This window comes from Agelaius phoeniceus, chromosome 7 (assembly GCF_051311805.1).
Source record: "Agelaius phoeniceus isolate bAgePho1 chromosome 7, bAgePho1.hap1, whole genome shotgun sequence".
Classification (NCBI taxonomy): Eukaryota; Metazoa; Chordata; class Aves; order Passeriformes; family Icteridae; genus Agelaius; species Agelaius phoeniceus.
Genome location: NC_135271.1, coordinates 39,183,415 through 39,206,402, shown reverse-complemented (window position 1 = coordinate 39,206,402; position 22,988 = coordinate 39,183,415). Strand labels below are relative to the sequence as shown.

Below are 22,988 nucleotides of genomic sequence, written 5' to 3'. Positions count from 1 at the left end.
GAAGATGACACCTTAAAATTAGCCCACTGTGGAGGTATCTCATTGAATTAGATCCTAAAGGAGCAGTAATACATTAAGTACCATATATGAAAATAAATAAACCTCTTCCCTGCATAACTAATAGCTACTTCTGCTATTAAAGCTGAAGTATTTAAAGCACTGTAACTATACTGACTGCTTATACTACTATTTTTTTCCTTTTTTTCCCCCCCTTTTAATGACAGCCTGTTTATTTCCTTTCAGACTACAGTTACCTCAAGTTTTACCTTATTTTCCCTGACGTGGTGCTGGTGGTGATACAAAAACCACTGTGGCACAGCTTTCCCTTTGCTGAAGAACCTGAAACTTCACTCTGGAATAAAACTGAAAAAAACACAAAAAGCGAAAGCAGTGCATGTGAAGGAGCCAGCTGGTGGTGGTGGAGGGAAGGAGTGAGGGTGAGGATGGCACTGGGACCATTAGTGATTGAAGAAATGCTGATTTTAGCCAGTGGTATTAGCAACTGGCACTTTTTAAAGCGCTAAAAGCTTTGGACACAGATTACCATGCGCATATTTCAATTTCCTTTAAATCCAGGGAGATTTCCTCTTAAAGCACACTCTCTCACTCTCTGACTCTTTTTTTTTTTATTCAGCTAGATTGTGCTTGATGGGGACTGTTAACTGAATGCAGCATATTATATATTACTTCAATAAATCACCAACAGCCGAAGCATTCAATATCATGCAGAGCAGTAATCAGGGGAAGTCTTAATCACACTTTAAATGGTTTGGATTTATGCTCTGCTTTCCACGGGCTGCTGCCACTGCTGGAAAGGCACAGAGGCACGGCTCCGTGGTGGCCAGCCAGGACCTGGTCCAGCTGGTGCCAGGGGCTGGGAGCACAGCCAGCATGCAGGGTGTGTGCCAGGGGTGCAGTGCTCAGGCCAGAGAGGATGAACAGCCTCCAGGGCTTTCCTGGAGCTCTTTGTACCTATGCAATGGCCTCTTCAGATTGCCTGGGCATTTTGGTGTAAAAATATGTCCCTCTGACAATGTAAACAGTTGCTCTTATTGCATCAAGGTTGTACAGATGTGTGGCAAGTCCTGGCTTTGTTTTGATTGAAAAAATGTGTTTTAACATAGAATTTATTTCTAAAGAAATCATCAGATAAGAGCAAAACCAGCTGCTATATTCCGTTGCCTTTTGCACTATGTCCAGGAGATTAGAAACGCCTCCTGGATTTTTGTCAGGGTGTGGGAGAAGTAAAGAAGAAGGGCTGGCTTAAAAAAACTAAACAAGCCACAAAACCCCTTAAATATAATTTTTAATTTATGACTGGTGACCCACCGAGGCTTTCCATGAAAGTAAAACTTTCCAGCCAGGGGCTGTGGGTGCGAGGTCCATGTGGGTCTCAGGGAGGTGAGTGCCAAGTGTCAGAGGATGGGAATGGGAACCTTCCGCCCTCCCCTGCACGTCACACGCCCGACCTTCACCTGCACCCTTGTACCATATACAGATGTGCAGTGACGTCATCTGCCTTGGCCACAGGGAGAAATCACAGCAGAAAACAATGGCCCTTTTGGGGGGAAGTTGGTAATTTTGGTTAACCCATGGCCTGGGGCACGGCACAGCCACGAGCGCGGTCACCGGCCCTCGGAGCTCGCTGGGACAGGGACACGGCACTGGGGGTGGGAGTCAGCAGGCTGGAGAAGCACAAATGGCTGGGAGAGCCCTGGGCACACTGTGAGCTGCTTCCCCAGCTCAGAAACACTCTGTGGGCCCCCTCAGCTGGAGAGAGTGACTCTCCCTTCCAGCCCGGCCTTACAACTAGCCACACTGCTTCCACCATAAATTACTGCTCTAGCAGTGGAAATTTGAACATGAGCAAGCAGAGTGGAGACCCAGCAGCTGAGATGGTTAAACAATAGCCCTGCACACAGCAAACTCTCCCATAATGGTGGATTTAAGTTCCAAGGAGCCTTGGTACCTGACCATTGGGTTAATTCCCTCCACCCCCTGTTTTGTTTTTCATTCAGTTCCATGTTGTTCCTGTCTCTTAATAGGGCATCCTTCATTATCATTATCCCTAATAGTGGTTTATTGTATTAGTTACAGTTAATTTAAATGTTACCCAAGCATTGAAAACAGATTGCAGATGTTTTGAAACAGATGTTATTTTAATGTTAAACAAAATCATGAATATTTATGGGTCATTATTGCCTGGGTTGAATTAAGCTCTTAAATAGTAATGTATGGGCTTAATGTCTTTTGAAGGAAATGCTCCAAAAAAAGGTGAGTGGAAAACCACTGTCATATAAAGATGTATAAATCATTTCTTCTGGCAACACTGTGTTTTTCCTCTATGAACAGACAGAATTAATTATTGTTGTATTACTAAAACAGTACTGTTCTTGTTCTCTAGCTCAAGTTAACCTAAGAAAATTTTTTGAGCTCAGAAACACTTATAGAGCTCTCTATTCCATAGTAAAGGGGCCCACCTGCTCCCTGGAAGCAGCCCTAAAGTTGCAGGAATATTTTGAGGTGGAGTCATCAGTTTTTAAGGAAAATAAGGTGAAGATGATGCAAGCACTCAACTCACTTGGTGTCAGTCTTTCCTACAGAAACAAAGAGGGTTTGTTAGTGCCACATGCAGGCTGTCTCTGCTTGAGTCATATTTCTTTCTTTATGGAGATGGAGTTAGTCTTTAAGGCAGCAGCTCGAAATGGCCTTTCATTCATTACAAAGTTATTTAGTTACGGGTAGGTAACTCTGAATGACATTTCTACATCTTGCACTTTATTAGTTGATCCTAGCTGCTAAATGACATGGAGAGATCAGCATATTATGGCAGGGAAATTCAGTTGTTTTGGCCAGTTTTAGATGGGATCCAACCCACTAGAGTTGAACTTTTGCCTCTGAGATGATGAACTCAAGGGGTGTTGATGATGATTAACTCAAGAGGAAGGGGGGTGGGATAATACAGTGGAAATTTAAAAATAATAAGTCTGTAAACACAGGGATGATTTCCTCCTCCACATGCAACACTTCCACTGCCTCAGGATGAGTCATGTCCTATTTAGAAGAGGAATGGCCCAAGCACTGGTTTGTGAGCACTGAGTCTGGATGATGCTGGGGTAGGAATGATGCAGGCAAGGGGGCATGCAGCCACAACCCAGCTCTGCTTGTGTCCACTGGGACTGTGTGCTCTAACCTGCACCATTGACTCTTTGTCCTTTTTTCTTCCCTTTTTCCTCTCCAAATTTATACTTTGGAGGAAAGCCTGAGTTCTCCTGAAGCTGGCAGAACTCCTTGTCTGCAGTCACAAAACCCCTGAGCAGATGGGCACAGGTTTTGGCTAAGCACAGTGGCAGTTGTTGAGCATTAAGGTCTGTAATCTCATCCAGGAGCATCTGAGCATCCCCTTCTCCCTTGGCCAAGGGGAGTGAGCGTCTCCTGTGATGCTCAGGCTGGCATCCAGCACAAATATCCCACTGCTGCCACAGGGCAGGGGTTTGCCCCAGGGCCTCAGGACCTGTCTGGTCAGGAAGGGAAGCAGGAATGTACCGGCCTTTCAGCTTCCAGTGTGATGTAGGTATAGAAGTGCTGAAGCACCTTGCATCTCACTATTGACCTGAGAGGAGGCAAAGAACAGATGTGTTTGGAATCATCAGACTTTGTTTTGCTTTCTAGAAGTTGGTCAGACAAGTTTTCTATAGTGGTCTAATCTCTTGACTTAAAAGCCATACTGAGCAATCACATACATCCAACTGAAGAGGTGTTCCTTCCACAGCTTGGACTTGCAGTTCCCTGCTCCCATGTCCTGAGTAAAGTCTGTATAGTACATTATATTCAGTAGACTGCCAGAAAGGGAGTTCATTTAGTTTGATGACAGATTAATACTGATTCACAAATTAATTTTGTCTCTTTGTATATCAAGGGTGTCCGCAACTTATTTAATTTGTAATAAATATAATTATAGAAATGAATGAGCTATCAAGATTTTTAAAGTATGATCCATCAATGTTGGCACAACTTGTAATCCTGGTCATTATAAATAAAATGGGTCTTTTGCAATATGGAATGCAATTTTCCCTGTAGTTTGTCTCATTATTTTCTGACATGTGGGTTAATATTAAATTACTATGCCTTAATTTTCAAATCAGGGCTCAATTTGTAAATAAGAGGTTAATAAATAACCTTTCCAGCTGGAGGCCTTATTGTGACTTCATTAAAATAAACTTTTAAATGAGATGAAGCCTTGATGGTACCCACATTGTCTCATCCAGTACATTGCAAAACAAAAAACCAATCTCCTGTGGCTGCCAAAAAAACCTACCCAAAGTCATTGTGCCTCCAATACATTCCAGTGGTCCTTTAAATGTCCCATGTGACTGGGCTATAGCCTGACTTGCTCCATCTCCTGCTTCCTACATATGGAGCACAGGCTGAGCTGTCCTTTAATGTCACCTTGAGCACACTGTGGGGGCTGCAGGTGGCTGGTGCCACACCTTGTGCTGTGCATCTTCGTGGTCCTTCTCATTTCTGTCACTAAGCTCAGACCTACCCCTGCTTCTTTGTCTGCTTTCTGCTGCATTTCATGGGAATAGGTTAGAATTTAGATAGGACATTAGGAAAAATGTCTTCACTGAAAGTGTTGTAAAGCACTGGAATAGGCTTCCCAGGGGAGTGGTGGAATCACCATCCCTGGAAGTGTTAAAAAAATGTAGGTGTGGTGTTTTGGGACATGGTTAGGGGATGGATTTGGTTGTGTGTTATGGTTGGACCTTACGATCTTTGAGGTCTTTTCCAACCTCAATGATTCTGTGATTCTGTAATGCTTATGGTTGTGTCTCTCATTACAACTTCCAGTGAAAAAGAAAAGACTTTTCTCAACAGGTGCCACATTCTTCACAGGAATTTTGTGTTCTGAGCTGGATTCCTGCAGTTGGAGAGGTGGAAGGAAAGCTCTGACTTCTCCATTGAAGGCACACACCTGTGACTGGCATTGTTTGGGCCCTGGCCCTAAACTAAGCTGGTTTGTTCTTTTCCCATTGCTGATTGCAGCTTGGACAAAGGCTATTTTCTTTGTAAAGGGGGAGTTTCCCCTGAGAGAAAAGTAATATATGCAAGTTTATAAATTAAAAAAAAAAAAAAAACACCCAAACACCCAACCCCAAGCCAGGAACTCCAAGATATTGTGGAAAAACTCAAAAAATCAGCTCACTCTTAAAGGAGGCAGCAGGTTGCTCTGTGAGACAGAGTTTGAGCTAGTTTTGCCCATGAGTGCTGTTGCTCTGTGAGAAATGGTAGGCTCAAAATTTGTTGTCTTAAGAAAAAGCAAATGACCAAAAAACCCAGGTCATTAGAGGACGTTTTTTCCCCTAATTTGAGTAGTTTTCATTTACTGTAATAGAGAACACTGAAGCATGTACACAATATCTAGTTTATAATTGCAATACCCCGATAGGTCTCTTGCTATTTTTATTCAAAAAATGTCTTTTTTTTTTTCAGTAGTACTAAAGGCATTGGAAATATCTTAAAATAATAAACCTCATCCTGTCTATCATTGGATTTTATTCTGAAGGGAGAAAATACCCTTTTTGTTCACCAGTTGTGCTCACAAAAAGCAATTTCTGAATCTGTTGGAACATCTGTGGGCCAGTGCTCTGACTGAAGGACTTTGTCAGCACTTAAATAAGGGCTGGGAAAGAGGTTTTACCTCAGCTAATCTAATTGTAACACAATACTGTATTTTGTGTGTTATCTGGAATAATTTTGAACACCACTAAAAATGTGGTTTTTCCTGTTAAAAGGAGGGATGATGCTAATCTAAAAGGCCCTCAGCCACTTACATTATTTTACACCTTTTTCTTTTGTCAGATCTCAATCCCAACTTCCTGCAAGTGAAACAACTCTGTAGAATGATCAGGAGTGGAAAACAACTCCATGTGAGCTCCTTAGAGACTTTAACTTTTTCTGGTACTGATTCACCTGTGATTAAACCAGCCCATGTCTCTGCATAATAAATCTTCCTTTTTTTTAAAAACCCATAAATGACAGTTAAAACATTATTGAAGAAATGTGCAGATAGTAGTTTAGTTGAAAATCTTTTTGATGTTGCTTTTTTTCAAGACTACTTAAGAAGTCATGTCTCAGCCCAATGCTCTTGTAAATTCAAGGTTTAGATTTGAGGGTTTTAGGATAAAGTTGTTGATGTATTATTAGTAGATGTTAAATTTTGGGAAAGCATTTGAATGGGTTCAGGTTTTAAATTTCCCTCATAATTTGGGCAAATACAGACCGTTTTTTGGAAGTGTTCAATGGCCACAAATCTGTCTCTCATCTCTAAGAAAAGGTTTTCAAACACATTGGTGTCATTGGTGCTTTCAACACATAGACCACTGCTGATTTGTTCAAAATGCTCCCACTTATTTCCAGTTAATGATGGAAATGCTGGGATCTATTTTCTTTTTTCCAATTAAGTAGAAACCTTCACCTGGCTCAGCCCCAGTTTCTATTCCCTGAAAACATCCTTCACATTCTCTGACAAATCTCCTGACATTGCTAAGACAAGCTATCATTTCCTGAGAGGTCCTCAAGCGAGGTGAGACCTGTTTGGTTCCTGGATGGCTGCTAGCAGGGCAGATTCACTGGCCTGCAGGATGTGATTGGGATCACCACGAGGAGCCCTCCCCACAGCTGGTGCTGCTGCTACAGGGGGTTCAGCCTTTTGGGCTGCAGAGCAAAGCCCATTTTCTCACCCCTCCCTCAGATCTCCCAGATACACAGCCCTCTTTCAGCGTGCCTGGAGTGATGTTTAATCCTCTGTGCATTTCATCGAATTTCACTTATCGTCATTATTGATGAGTGACACAGAGGTTAAATGATTCGCATCAAGACATTTTGCTCAAAAAAAAAAAAAAAGAAAAAAAAGAAGAAAAAAGAATACATCAGTTTTGAGTCCGTGGAGACACTTTGCTCAGATGCCAATCAGATGGGTAAGTGCAGCAGGCAGGTGCCTTCTCAGGAGGCTGCTTTGCCAGCTGGGAAGGGGCCCAGTGAAGCCACCTGGAGATTTCCAGGTTGGTGCTGTACAGTAACAGTGGCAGAAAGGCAGAAGCACGTTTGCTTCTTGCAGCTTGGCTGAGCCACAGAGCCTGGGAGTTCCTTTGCTCTGAGCTCTCAGCCAAGGGCAGGATGCTGGTGCTGCCAAAGGGTGGGGCAGCCCACCTACAGACTCCAGGCCTGGGGCTGCAGTGCCTTTCCAAGCCTGCTGCAAATCCTTCCCAGCTGCGTTCCTCCGCTTCTGTCCCTGCCACGGCCATTCCCATGGAGCAGCAGGTGGCTGAGGCTCTCTGGTCACAGCACCTTCCCAGGCCATGGCTGCTTGCTCAGCTGGTCAAAAGAGTAGTGGGCAAAAAAGGTAACAAAGCTAAAAGTGGCGCCTTTGTTCCAGAAGTCCTTTATGTGAAGCTTTACAGACCGAAATTCTTCAAAAACAGATCTCTCTTACACCCTCATAAGCATCACTTCTTTGTTTTGTTTTTGTCACAGCCAGTTACACCTCATGGCCCATGGAATTTTCCAAGTGGAAGACACACTGGGGGACACAAAGCCATGAAGAAAATTAGCTCAGCTTTGTCCAGAGTTTTGCTTCCTTCCCTGCTGCTGTCCTCATTTCATTTGATCTATTTTAACCAATACCACCACTCTGGAACACAGATCTTGGTGCTTTGGCCAACATCCAGCTGTGAAATGTGTGCTCTTCTTCTGCATGATTCACTCCACAGGTGTAAGGAAAGCTGTTCCTCATAGTCCTGAGTCAAAAAATGTCTGTCTGTCAAAGCCTGGCAGAGAAGATGTTTGTATGGGCAGAGCACTCCGGGGTCCTTCCCAAAGAGGAACAGAAAAGGGATAGTGGCAGGGGAGAGAGGGGACATTTGTGAAGGTTGTCTTCATCTGTACTCTTTCTGTACAGTGAATGGAGAAAAGGAAAGAGAGAGTCCTTTAGAAGACATTCAGAGCATCAGACCAAGCTTCTACTTCAAAGTGCTTCCTTAAACATCTTTTTTCTATGAAGACTATCCTGGGCTGCACTGAGTAAGAGTTAAGGCTGGGCAAAGGAATGTAGATCACATATTTTTGTAGTCCTATTCCCTGTTTTTTGGTGCAGAAGCTGCCTTTTGTGGTGTTTTGCTACACCTTTTGCTGCCTGCTGATACCCACCCTACACATGATGGTAAAGATGGGATGGTAAAACAGCCTCTGACAGGCAAAGGTATCAGCCATAGCGTTTGCTCTTTGGTAAGCCATCAACACTTGGAGAGATGTTTCCAGCAAGTGCACTGTATTGTGTGCAGCAGCTCTTCCAAAGGTGACAGCAGGCATGCCACCATGCCCCCTACATATCTGCCTGACAGGTCAGTGTGGGGAAAATGGAAATAAGGGAGGCAAAGGGACCCATGTTATGAATCAGAAGTGCTGGTGCAGTTGGAGGAAGCTACAGTAGTCACAAACCCTCAGCATACGTGAAAACATTGCATTGTTCTTCTTCTTTTTTTTTTTTTACACCGAACATATTTAATATGGCCATATCAAGTTTTACATGAAGCATAAATCAAAGAGAAATAAGTGTACTGGGCACAACACGGGTTGTTTTGTAGCTTCTAAATTTCTTAAGTGTTAGGTCATTTTACTTACAAGTTAAATGGCTGTCTGCAAGAGGCCTTGGTTGGTCATAAATTGTCCTTCCAATAATATAAAACACACCATTTGTTTACCACACGTATGCGCTTCCAAGCAGATCCAACAGCTCGTAAAGAACAAGAGCCCCTATGTCATCCCTACAGAGACCACTGCAATAAAGAGCTCTGGGAATGACTCTGTACTCTGTAAGTGCAATCAGATCCAGCAACAGTAGCTTTTATGGGCTTTTTTCTCCCCTCCAGGAAAACCTGAGATATTAGTGCAATATTAAAGAGCTGTGATGGTTTTACCCAGAGTGGGATCTTACTCTTCCTGTGCTCCCACTGGTTTTGGGAGTGGAGTGAGGTTAACACTCACCAAAGAAGATCAGAATCAGACCTGTTAGGATGGTTTGTTTTCATAAGGGATATGATTGATTAAAAAGAAGGTTAATTGAATATTATGCAGCTGCCACAGTAGTATAAACTCCAAGCTCTGGCTTATAAACAACATTTGCTGCAGAAGGGTTATTACCTGCTTACAATTGGAGCAGTAAGCCTTTCGTTCCTTGTTTATTCCAGGATGGTAAAGCAGTAAAAATGCACATGCTGGTACATGACCTCAGGTGGGCTCCTAGGAAATCTTAGCCCAGTTTAAGTAATAAATATGTTCTCACACTGGCAGAGGTGTGCCCTGATTGAACTCTGAAGAGAAACACCAGCTAAAAGCATCATTTGATCTAGATTAGAAACCTACTTTAAGTGTTTGAAGTAGAAAAGCAGTAGGAGCTGATCTGAGTCTCCAAAAGCTTTTGTCAAGAGAAAAGATCTGAACAATTGCCTTTTAATGAAATGTCTGCATTTTTATTGTGATTTCTGTAGTTCTTGGACAGTACTGAGGGGTGTGATATTTATTCAATAAGTAACAGGCTAACAGGATCACTAACATCTCCACTGACTCAGCCTCAGATCATGCTGAGGGTGACCAGATTGGTGTAAGAGATCCACAGGAGTGTGGGATTCACCTTGCCCCACTGGAGAAGGCATCTAAGCTGCCTACTTGGGGGTCTCTCTGTAATCAATGAGGAGAGTGACGCATGTGTTTCAGTGAAAACTCCACTCCATTCCATGCGTCTAAGACAGGAAAGATTAATTTCACAAGAGGGATGTGCCAATCTCTTGCCATGGACTTTGAAGGAACCTGGAAGGTTCAAATAGGGATCCTGAAGACAGGGTGAGGGTTTGTCCCATATGTACCTGATTCTACATACCTGATTCTGCCAATCAGCTCAGGAGGGATCCCACAGAGAGGAAGAGGAGTCCATCCCCTGCAGTTGCTTCTGCATGAAACTGCTGGTTCATGTGCAGCAAGTGTAATTCAGTGATTCATTGGCCAGCTGCTTTGCTCAGCAGTTTTCATTCCAAACTCATTGCTGAGCCCACGAGGATCACCTGTGAGCCTCCTCACCGTCCCTTAAGGCTCTAACCCTGTGCACACCAACCCACCTCTACAAAAACAAGTGGAAAGTCAGTCTCTTGAGTAGCTGAGCTAACTCTTGCTGCAGCCAAATTAAATCTTTCTCATCAAGGAGCTGGATGAGACACTAACTAGTCACAACTGATGTATCTATCAGTTGCTCACCCAATAATTGCTTCCCATCACATACATAATGCACAGATTAATTTCCCCTTTCTCCAAACCCAATATTCAATTTGCCACTGTCATGGCCCATCACAGCTCTGCTAATCTGTCCTATTTCTGTCTCCTTTTGGACAATGACCAAGTCAGTCAACAAGCCATTTTTATCATAAATCTTCTGGTTGACAAATTTGCCCAGCCCTTGCTCTGATCTCCTCTCCTGTACAATCCCTGCTGCACTGCCACTGTCCTTCAAATCACCTCTGCCAAGAGGCAGTGAAAGACACCTGGGCAGCAGAACTGTGCTTGCAGCACACACTGGCCTTGCTGCCTCTCTTTCTGCCACCTCCATCTCACTCTTAAGTGGAAGTTCTTCAAGGCAAGACCATTCCACATCTGTGCTGTATCACACACATGCCCTACCAGCTCCTCACCAACTCTTCCTAAGCACCACCAGAGTCCAACTAACAGTGTTGGTGTGCTAACAACAGACCAAGACGAGCCACCATTTGTCAATAAAAAGAAATAACAACAGACACAATGAATTATGAAAAAAAAATTACTTTTTAATGTACAAAAGGTTTATATACAGGTTCAGCATGTTACCTCCATTCTTATGATGTAGAAAACAGCTAAAAATGTTCTTAGGATATAAATTTGACAGAACAATTCACCTACAGTACTTTTAGTAATGATGTCTTCTATACATAATATATACAGTGCTGGAAAGATTATTATAATACTTTTTCAGTAAATGAAGGAAGACCACCACTGGAAAGTCCAAAAAAATCTCAAGTCATTGGAGATTTGGTTTTGCTTCTGTATTTGAATGTTTGCTAATGAGATATCTGTGAGGAGGGACTCAGGAGCCATTGCTGCCCTATGCAGCTCTAAAAAAGTCATTAGCAATCAAAGGACACATGAAAGCCTGGTCCATCTCAGCATAAGGGGTGCCCAGTTGTACTCCAAGCGTCCAGGACAACATACAATGTCCTAAAAACATGTACTGCCCTCTTTTCATAAATGCGAAGGCAAGGGCAAGGTCAGTAACTGCAGGAGAATATATACAGCAGACTATAAAACAATCCCTTTAAACACAACTTTCACAGGAGACACAAATAAACAGCCAGGCACCTTGCTTTGCTCCCCTGTCCTCATGCACCCTGGACATCAGCAGGAATCATGGGGGGGTGAAGGGCAGGGCTGAGAGCACCCTGTGTGCACCCTCTGCCTTTGGGATGAGGATGATGAGACTGCAGGATGCTGAGCAGCACCTCCCTGCCCCAGCCATACCCAGGGATACCTGACAGCAAAGCTGTCCTGATCCACCACTGCCAAGCACAGCTCCTGCCTACCTGATATCACAGAGTTTGCCTGGAGGTAGCACGTGGCATTTTCATGTCAGCCCCTGGTGATACTGGGAAGAGTGATCCTGTCATCAGTTTGTGCAAAAGGAAAGCAGAGACACCAGAAAACACCTTTATAGAGCTGTCCTGGTCCTGTGCAGGGGACAGAGTAGGTGCAAATGAGAAAATGACACTGATATGACAGGGAGATGGGAAGGAAAGAGTGAAGCTCTACAGATGCTTACTCAGTCCAGCTGTAAAAACCTGGGGGGGATGTCACACTTGTTCCCTGCCCTTCAAAATATGGAGTACAAAGTATTTGAGGCTATGAGAGCAGGATGAGAGGAGTTGTCCTTGTCCAACGCAGTCTGAAGTTAAGCAAGGCCTCCTCCCAAGTACGTGCACCCCACTGCTTCTACCCTTTTGTCTAATGACAGCAAAAATAAATAATACAACAAAGATCAACTTACTGGCAGGTGGGACTGTCCTGGAAACAGCTGATCACTATTTTATGAGCAGTTATATTCTGGTGGAGAATTTGACTTCAGGAGGCCCTGCTCCTCCCATCTCTTCCCCAATGATGGTTCCAAGAGATTCTCACTGACCAAGCTACTATTCTGACCCAAATTCCTGTTTTGAGACTATACACATGTTTAGTGCTGCAGGTGCAGTCTGCTGGTGCAGGTGCTGCAGGCTGCAGGTGCAGTCTGCTACTCAAATGAACAACTCAGGTTGACCCTGGTATATTTTTTGGATACAGCAGTTTTTTCATGCTGTGGGACATGTTAAGCTAACATTGGGTGCTTGTGGGGCAGGGCATTTTGGCTTATGCTTGGCCCCATATCAGTGCAGCAAGGCACCTGTTGTGCACATGAAGCCCAGACAGAACCCTGCACTGAGCACATCACACAGATGAGCCCTGGCAGATTAACCTGCTCCCCCAGAGCTGCCACAGTGCACACTAGGCTGGAACGAAAGTAAAAGTCTCTCCATCACCATCACTTTTTTTTTTTATGTGAGCACCTCACCATGGAAAACCCACCAGAGAGCAAAGATGCTGCAAAGCTGCACAGGGATCCAGTAATGTGTGCTCCAGCACTCTGACATTAAAGATGCATGTGGGGCACTGGCAGAAAGTCACTGTGTTCAGAAGGTGCAAAGTTATGCATGTGTGTCAGTCTGCATGCCAGAGCCTTCCTGCCACGGGGGATTATTTCCCAGTGATTGCTGTTCCCAGACCTCTGCTCCACTATGCACATGATATAAACCACGTTGTAAACACATCTGATCAAAGTGTGCATTCACCTTTTATGTGTCTCATCAATGTGTCTTTCCAATGTTTTCTCAGAAACACCACTATGTTTTTATAAATGTACATTTTATATACGCTTCTGACAATACACTATATTTGATTTTTAAAGGAAGAGAGGCCTTGGCTACTTAACAAGAAAGCATGGTAAGGCACTTTGCTGAGAAGCCATTTGGAAACGTCGCTCTTTGCAAGGTACAAAGGTATTTACGGTATAAAACAATACTGCTGCCAGAGGGCTTGTTTGGAGACATCACTAAACCCTACTCTCATCAGAGCAGAATACATCGTATGGCTTTTATTCTAACCAAAAATGCATCCTCCCATTTCTTTCTGGGGTGGGTTGAAAACGGAATTTTTTTGCAAATGTAACTAACGGAAAAATGATGGGGAGGGCTATTTACAGGGCTTCCCAGAAGGGAGGGTTTCATCTCTAACCACCCTCATGCTGTCTCTTAGCTTGGTGGTGATACCGTTCAGTGCTCCAGGAAACCAAGCCAAAAAAATAATACTAGAGGTGCACCCTTGTGGTACTGAACTGCCTGCATAAAGTTTACATAATTCTGTACACAGACTTTTTAAAATTTTCACTTTGAAATCCTTTAATGTATTTAACACTTATAAAAAACCCTACTCTATTGAAACAGATTATTTTTGAAAAGCACATTCATACAACTGCTTCACGCAGAGCCCCTTGGATAGCACCAAGGCCTTGTGCTTTACCGTTACGACATCATGTTTAGAAATTTACTCTCTTCTGCCAGCGTGGTTAGCATGGAGCTCATATCACCTATTGCCATATTGCTTATCCCCGCAGGTATGGTGGGCAGTGTCAGAGAGTTTCGTGGAGTCGTCAGGCGAGAGGAGTTCTGGGAGAGGTTCTGCAGGATGCTGGGGCTCAGGGTTCCCGACATCAGGCTTGAATGGTCCCCATCGTCCATGATGGCATCAAAATCTATCTGGGGCGGCTCAAGACCTTGAGAGTCCACTGTGCTGGACACCTGGTTTGTTCCTGGGGAAGGCAGAGTGGCTGGCTTGCTGTTCTGTGTGCACTGCTGCTGCCTGACCCGACAGTCCGCGTGGTTGTCGAAGCCGTTGTTCTGCTCATACATGTGGATTTGGCCATAATAGTACATCAAGCTGTTGTCTCTCGTGCCGTCCGCACACTGCTGGGCTGGTGCCAGCAACATGTCACTGGTTCTTTTGTGCATGGCCTCCGCTGTCTCCTGGCCAGAGCTGATGGTGTTTGCAGGATGGGCAGTTCTCATGTAGCCCAGCTGCTGGGCGGTGCGGACCCCTCGGGGTCTGCTGCCCGGGTTTGGCTCCGGTGGAGGATGAGGCTGGATCATGCCAGGTGGATATGCCTGCGCAGCTGAACCCACCACGCTCTGCTGAGGCTCAAAACTGGGCTGACTGGAGGTCATGATGGGCTGAGGAAAGGTCTCCTGAGCCACAGGGAAGTTCAGGTGGCTTGGCTGAGATGAGTAGTTCTGCTGACTTGGCTCGTGCATGACCTGTCCCAGCGCTGTGCGCTCACTGTTGCTCCTGACCATCAAGGAAGGGTTGGCTGCCATGTCCATTTGCTGAGGGTGAAGGTGAGGTCCAGACTTTGCTGCCATGTTGCTGCAATTAGGAGAGATCTGATTTGGGTTGCCACTGACTGCACTGGGGCTCAGCATCTGATGTGGTTGGTTATACCCTGAGTGCAAGCCCATGTCGGGGTTCATGCTGGGACCTAGGCTCATATGCTGCTGCCGCAGCTGCATGCAGTTTAGCCTCTGCCCATCCATGCCCATGTTTCTCTGCATAAAGCTCTGCTGAGTTGCATTCATACTGTTGTCTGGCAGCTGCATCTGCTGCTGGTTGTAGTTCTGGTACTGACCAAAGTTCTGCTTCTGCTGGACCACCGCTAAGTTCCCTTGTGAAAACTGCTGCTTCGACTGATTGGACATGATATCAACTGTGCCTGAGCTGACTTCATTCCACTGGACAGGCATGTTATTTTTATTCATGTCTGAAGAAGTATCAAAACTCATGGAACACTCTGCCATCATAGGTCCCAAGTGGCTCATGCTTGCCTCAGCCACCGCCATCCTGCGCTGATTGGGCAAGGCTGGAGGCTGCAGCTTTCCACTTCCTTGGAAGTTCTGCATGTCATTGCTGTACCCCATGGAAGTGCTCTCAGCCACTGTTCCATTGTTCTGGGATTTGATGTACTGTACCACATCATCTGGCAGCATAATGTCATCATCTCCAATGGGCACGTCTGTCTCCCCGGACATGGCTTCCATGGCGATGTTTTCACTGATGCTCAGGGGCCGGGGTGAGTAGGAGTGCCGGGGCAGGCTCCCGTCTGAGCGCCCATAGCTCTGGAGACCAAAATTCCTCCTGTCTGTGGGCTGTGGAGGATGGAAGGGGTTCACACTGTTGGTACTGTTGAAGCGGTGAACTCGTGGGAGAGCCTGGGGGTCTCCAGGAGGTCTCCTCACAGGGTCACTTGCCCGTCTCGTGCAGTTGCCCTGCACCTCATGGGGAAATGCTGGAGCTGATGGGTAGCCATAGGTGTTACCATCGCTGCAACGCCTGGGGCCCGGTGGGAGGCGGACGGAGGGCAAGGTGGGGTCTGGTCCATCCATCAGTGAGATCCTGTTCTTCAGGGTCATCCTCTCCATGTTCGGCAGGGGGGTCGGAGGAGGGCCCCCTGTGGCAGCAGCGTACTTGGCTTTCAGCCTGTAGTGCTGAGCTGGTGTGAGGTTCAGCAGACCCGGCATCCCGCTGCACTGGCTCGCCTCGCTCGACCGGCGGCTGGCATCCGTGGAAATGGGGTCGTAGGAGTCAGCGGAGCTGGTGTTGTTGGGGCGGTGCCCGAGATGCGAAGCCTCGCTGGAACGGCGGCTGGAGAAGTACGGGGAGATCCCTGAGGATCTGCGGCTGACAGTGTAGGCAGAGCTGACGGTGCTTGTTGTGCTGTCACGGCGCTCGTTGAGCTGGTTCAGCATCGTAACCTCGTTGACAGACAGCTCCATTATTCTGGGGTTAGGCAGCATAGCTGAAGAACCACCACTGTTTTCCAGAACAGAGCCTGGAAAGGTTGCAGGGAAGGAAAAGGTTTAGTTAGCTGAGAAATTTCACTTTGTGGTGTTCTAGGTGCCAGAATACAGACCCACAAAGCCACCCCCAAATACTTAATGGGAGTAATGATGAGTTTCATGCGCTGCTAGTGAATTCAAAGTTTCATTTCTAGCTCTATGTTCATGCAAAGGGAGCAAGAAGTCTGGGGAGAGAAGTTAAGAAGTCCCTGCTGCAGAGTGTTTGTAACATGTACGCCCCTTATACTCAGCTTCTGAGGAAATGTCTCCACATGGGCTTCCCTCAGTAGGACAAAGGTAGGACTGGTGTGAACAGTGCCACAGGGACAGCATACAGCTACAACCACAGCTACTCTCTGGGACAGATGCACAGCAGTCAGGGAGAGCAGCCTGAGAATCCAAAGGTTGACATTCAAAGGCTCTTCCAAGAGCAACCCAAGAAGCTCTGAGATCTAGTATCACCCAGGCACTATGACTTTGGATTTCTTGGCAAAGTTAGAGGACCTCTAGAGGGTTCAAAAAGATGCTTTTACCAGGAATCACCAGCCAGTGGGAAACAAGCATATGAAGCTGGAGGCTTCATAGCCAGGAGTTTCTGAGTGACAAAAGGCTTCTGTCAGAGCAAGATTATGGAGGGAGGTCTTGTCTGGATTGCTGCTGTGCTCCAGTGGTCTCCCAGGAAGCACATTAGCCCTCGGGGAACTCCTACTGCTAGAAAAAATGCCAGCAGCCTTGTGGTTGTAACTGAGACAATGGGGACAGCTGTGTCTGGGTTCTGGGCAAGCTCAGAAACAAGGACACCAAAACCCCTGTCTCCCTTCATAGGTCTGTAGAACTGAGCATCTGGGTTTCTTCTCTTGCACATCACCAGATGGCTGTGTTTACACCCAAGCTGTCCATTTTACCTGACATCTTTATCTATCAAAGCATGACTCAGAGGCAATAAGGAATGATCCTCATTCCTCCAGGGCAGACTCTTGGTTATGAAACCGGAGTCAAACTCTGAAATGTTCCTACAGGACATGGTCCAGGCCCAGGGCTTACCATTTCCTGAGATGGGAGGCAGCTTGGTGTTTCTGGCTTGTGGAGCTGGGCTCACCCATGAGCAGGAATCCTTAACTGTCTTGAGTTTCTCCTTCTTGAGCTGTTCAAGTCGTTGCATCGTCGTCATGTGTTTCCTTAGCTGCAGGCTGACTGCTGAGTTACCAGATGACACTGTTGAGTCCACGACAGGAGCGTTGTCATCCAACGCCGTCAGATCTCCCAGACTTCCCCCGCTGTGCATGTTCATTTCTACTCCACTGTCATTGTTGTTGGTGCTGCCAAGGGGTGATGGCTCACTGCTGCATGACGACTGGCCACCAGGACTGGACTGACACATCTTAGGGAGGGAAAAGAGGAAAAAGAGTTGGGCAGGTGAAAACATGGTTGGGAAGAAATCAGGAGCCAAACATCCCCGGTGTTAGTCCTGGAGGCTAGGAGAGCTCCTATCCTAGGCTCTCATCTTGTTACCCCTCCCTGCTGCAAGATCCCAGCTCATCTAAAAGGCAGATGCCTCCCTCCTGTGAGAGGAGGATGGGACAGCACCCCACAGCTGGAAAAACCATGGTGATTCAACTGCAAGATAGAGAGAAACCAAGTGCTCTTCCTCCAAAAGAAGGACAGATGTTTCTCGAAGAAAAGCAGCATGTCACCTGGTTGTGCAAGGTATATTGCTGCAAACACTGGCTTATCTAACATGGGATCAAGGCTTAAGTATTTCAGACACAACGTATTTCTGTCTTTAAAATACCCTAACATATAATTATGTTAGCTGACAAACTTCCCCGCCAGATAAAAACCTGGCTCACTGTTTGCAAACTCCCACTTGCAGATAAGGCAGATAAGCACCATAAATATTTATTTTATTTACATTAGGAATGTAAACTACTCACATTGAGTAGTTTATTTGGAGCAGACACTATATGGTCTGAACTTGCTCTGCTGCTGCTACCAAACAGGATGCCTGGCTTTTCTGCTCCAGGCCCATGCTCCAGCCAAAAATGGGAGTGCTGAAAAGGCAAAGTACTCTGCCCTGGGCCAAGGTGGGAATGCAGAGTGCTGCAGTGTTGTTTTTTACTCCACAGCAGCCCCCCATGGGCAGGGTTGCCTGGCTCTGATTGTCCTTCAGTCTAGGCAATACAGATTGCAATCCCAATATTTAATGGCAAGTTGTGATGCTGGGAGAAAGGTGGCAAAGGGAATCCTCAGGCACTGCATCCTCCCCCTTTCGGCATTCAAGCAAATTTCTCCTATCCCTCCCCACTGCCCCACATACTTCCACTTCCACCCTGTGAGGGTTAAATGGAGACAGAGATCTGCAGATCATATTTTATACAGCTATTTTAATACAAAGGATTTCTTTGCTCACCTTAGTACCGACTGTCCTTAGGAAGGTAGAGTAAGGAAGGGTAAGTGGGAATAAAGAACAGGTTGTTAGGACAAAGACAGCATTAACAAAAAGGACCAGGATAGTAAAAGGAGGAAGAGAGAAATGCAGAATATAGCACAAATTACCAACATATCCCCCACTCCCATACCCCACCTTCCCTGCCTTCCCTCTTTGGGGGCACAAATAAAAGCTCCTAGAAGAGACTTTCTACCCGTTTCCATGGGTTTGGGGTGACACACAAATATAGGTCAAAACAAGGAGCCTGGGAATGATGGGAACTAGTTAAGCATCTCACCCCTCCTACCACCCTGACCTTAACCATGAAACAGGAGCTGGATGGGGCCCACCAGACGAGATGCCACCTGTCAGAGGTGCTCAAGGGAAATACGCAGGGCTAGAGAGGGACAGTGAAGAGTAACACATGACCCAGGGCCCTGCTGCCAGTGAGATGGCTTGGCTGGAACCCTGGAAGCACAGAGTGCTAGGAAAACAAGCCCATACCTTCAGGAGAAGCAGGGTGGGGCGCTGTAATTGTGTCAGTGTTTTCATAGGAAAAAAACAACAAAACACATGGAGGAAGAGTATTGGAGAAAGGTCATTCTGTCCAGTGGTTCTCACACTCAGCTTTTGTAACACATTACAGAACCTCATCACAGGAAACTGTTTCTTTAGTCAATTAGAGACATTGTGGATGTGTAAATACTAAATTTTTTCTTAACTGAAACATGCTGCTTATTAGTAATTTGTCCAACAACACATCCCCTAACCCTTCTGAGAAAATCTTTGTAGCTCCAGGGCATGTTTTTCACAGGAATAACAATCTTTTAGCCTGGATTCAAATCAAGAAAATATATATTTTGGAGCTCAAAGTCCTTTCAGCTCAAGTGGGAAGTCTGGGGAATATGTGAACACTCCTTTGCAGGTGAAGGTCTTTTCTTCTGTATCCAGACCATACCCTGTCCCACTCTGGTGCAACAGACCAGAACTTTGGGTACAAAAGTGAAAAGAAACATCAAAAGGTAAAAGTGATTCATGTGTTGTAACCCTCCATCTCCTCCTCCATCCTGGATGGGGTGGAAGAGGTTTGATGTGTTTGAAAGCACCACTATACACAGCTCCTTAGTACCACTGACCACACTACTGCCAATTGTGGAGCTGCTGTAACAGACAGAAAGCTAATAAATGGTCTTTGCTTCAGGTGCTGGAGCTGTAAAGCTTGATCATGGCTGAGTGACAGGCTGTACTCTGTGGGCCACAGTTTATTCCTAATTTCACTCCCCTGCCCCATGACCTCGCTACAATTTTCTATGGCAGCTGGGAGTCATGTATTGAATTTCTGTACTCCTGAGGAATCTGCTCCAGCCAGCCTGGGCTGATCAGGGAGGTGGGACTAGATGATCTCAAGAGGTCCCTGACAACCCCAGGGATTTTGTGCTTCTGTGTATGGTGGACAAGGAATTAAACTTGCTTTAAGATACTCAACAAAAATAGAACAGCTAGTTTTATCCCCACTGGCTTCATCAAACAGCAGCAGACTACAAAGAAAAGGACTGAAGGGTGCAGGGAGGAGAAGAAAAGGGACTGCTTAGGCCAGGACTTTTGCTTCAAGAAGCATTCATCAATCTGTGCCCTGTGGTCGTTGCTCAATTTAAACTGGTGAGGTAGGTAAAGCTCATTTGACCACAACACAATTGGGTTTTACCCACTTTCACAGCACAGGAATGCCAACCTCAGCAAAGGGCACCACATGGCCCCCGTGACTACAAGGGCAGGAATTTATGATGCTGGGTAGGAAGGTACAAAATGTAGTGGACTGTGCCCTGACCTGCAGCTTCATTTCTGGACTTGAACTCTAGGGCTGAAGGGCACCTGCCCAGAGAGGTAAATGGAATACAAATGCTTCATGCACCTACTGCATCAGAGAGATCAGGAACCACGTCATTTCTGCCAAAAGCAACTGCTCTTACCACAGAATTCTCTGTTTTTATCGTTTTGACTTGTAAGCAATCCTCCATGCTCCGTGTGGTGCTGTTGGCCTCGGAGCTCTCCTCTGACACCTTGCTGCTCTGCTTGGCGCTGGCCTCGTTGTCCCCATTTTCCTTGAGAGGAGGTGGCCTTGGGTGGACGTCATTGCGCTGCTTCTTTGTGACGTGAGCATCGGGCCCGTGCACCGTCTTGACGTGCTTCCTGAGGGAGCTGGGGTCCGTGTACCGCTTCGTGCAGCCAGGGATTTTACACACGTAGGGCTTCTGTCAACAGAAACAAATCTTGGGTTATATTTAGCATAAGCCCAAATATTCCAGGTACAGTGTATGGGCCAAGAAAATACAATGAGCATAGCAGCAGGCAGCAGCAAAATGTGGAGCATCTGCTCCACAGGACTCTGTAAAGACTGAGATATGGAAGATGTGATATATGGGCTGCTGCTGATCCACACAGACTTGGCTTGTCATTTCATGTTGGCTAAACTTCTTGTTTTCAGTTTCTGGATCAAAAGACAGCTAAGAATTCACAAAATACTTTCTCAGTATTACTTTCCCATGTATATAGTTGCTCGGGTGGCCACAGGAATGTTTCTTGATTAAGGATGGGAAGGAGGTGATGTAGCGGACTGGGCATAACACATTCGCTTTGCTAAGGTGGGGTCTACACCAAGAAAATGTCTGAAACCTTTTGGCTGATGGAAGTCCAGTGAATTCAAGCCAGACTGGATTCACCCTACTCAATCTATCACACCACTCCAGCACCTGTCACCTTGAAATCTGCTATTGTGCAAAACAAACCACAGGCATGCAATGTTTTTTTCACACGACAGCACTCTATCCTGAATTCATGAATCATTGATTGCCACAGGAAAACAAGGCTGAAGCCATGCTTCTGAAAACAGAAATCGGCAACAGATACTTTTATTTTTTTAACTATTTTTATTTTACTGAGTCTCCAATTCCTAAGTTGTATTAATACTGCAGTTGTTTGAGCTGGTGCTGCTGCACTGGAAGCTCAGGATTCATCCCAAGTTCCACTTTTGGTCCCACAACAACTCTATGTATTTTCCTACCAATGCAATAGGATAGATCCATGAGAAAAAACAGATAGATGTTATTTGAAGGCTACCCAAAATGACCATTCCTTAAATTTTTTTAAAAATCTGTTTTGTAATTTTGTCCAGGAACTTAAGTGAAAAAATAAAAAGGAGTATATATTCTTTGCAGAAAGCCAGCATCATCACATGAAAAACACTGAAAGTCTGTTATGTATTCCAAAGCATGCTTCCTGACTTCCTGACTGATCTTGGCACATCATTCAAACCAGCTAAATCCACGTTACACCCCACTGAGGTAAATATATTTTAAAGCTGGGTAAACCAAAGCACAAAAATTAAAATAGTTTGTTTAAAAATACCATGCAACCTTTTGGACAAGCATTATAGAAATACTACTATTGCTATTAAGCCTTATTACAAAGAACAGAATCCCCACAACATGTGCTGAAAAAATCCTGTATAAGAACAGCTCAAAGATTTTTTTATAAATATCCTTTAGGCTCAACATTCTGATTTTTCAGACCCCAGCAATAAGGGTAACATGATCACTGTTGCTTAGACAGCAGACACTCCACCTAGGGGGATTCAATCATCCTCTTCATCAGGCCATAGCCCTTGCAACTGAGCTAGGCACAACTGCTGTTTCACTGGTGTGCCTTCATCTGTCCCTGGGTTATCCAGATTCTGACATCTAGTGACATCTTCATCCTAGTGAAGTCAAGAGTTTAGATGTCTCAGATGCCTCCCTCCCACACTCATGCACATATGGGATAATACTCCTGAGGGTGGGAGAAGTGGAGAACTCCCCCCACACAAAGCAGAACAGGATTTATGTGTTTTACCCTTGTTCAGCTTGAGTTGCTGAAAATGTCACTCTGAGTCTTTGGCTGGCTATGAACTCAAGGCACTCCTCTGTGTATGCATTGGAGAGTGGTCACAGGATGGAAGCCCTTTTTCCAGGTGTAACTTTGAAGGTATCCCCTGAAGGGATTCAAACAGTCACTGAAAGTTTAAAATGTAGTGTGTATGACACTTCAACAATCAAACCAAAGTCAGTGTGGTAACACATCCCAGCCTTGAACTTCAGCATGTTTGGACCATACACCTACGTCCTGTCACACAATGATAGTGACAAACACAGGGAACCTGGAACTTCCCCCTTAGAGGAGACTTGGATGACTAACTCTGAAACTGGTGTATTCCAAGTAAACACTGCAAGCAGAGGAAAATATTTAGAAGGTAGCTAGGAACCACAATAGAGTTACCAATGGATAATGGGAAATACTCACAGCCACAAACTTCTGCTTTGCATTTGTGTGGTTTTGTGAGCCAAGGTCTCAGTACAGTTTGCTAAGCCAGTGGTCATGGCCACAGCTGGACACAGGACCCTTGCCTGGGCCTGCTGCCCAGTGTGAGGAGCTTTGCTGTGAGGGATACCAGCTGGTGTAAAGGATTGTGTTATATG

General features: G+C 45.5%; 1 protein-coding gene across 5 annotated transcripts in view; it reads right to left on the bottom strand.

The window, feature by feature from the left end:
* Positions 1 to 10,850: 10,850 nt before the first annotated feature.
* GLI2 (GLI family zinc finger 2) overlaps positions 10,851 to 22,988 on the bottom strand; it is a 192,056-nt gene continuing 179,918 nt past the window's right edge. For all 5 annotated transcript variants that reach the window (XM_077181631.1, XM_077181632.1, XM_077181630.1 and 2 more), the window contains 3 exons: positions 20,448 to 20,729; positions 17,094 to 17,430; positions 10,851 to 16,042 (listed from right to left, as the gene is read on the bottom strand). In XM_077181631.1, the coding sequence (XP_077037746.1) occupies positions 13,686 to 16,042; positions 17,094 to 17,430; positions 20,448 to 20,729 (2,976 nt within the window). In that variant the 3' untranslated portion in view covers positions 10,851 to 13,685. The remainder of the gene's footprint in view (positions 16,043 to 17,093; positions 17,431 to 20,447; positions 20,730 to 22,988) is intronic.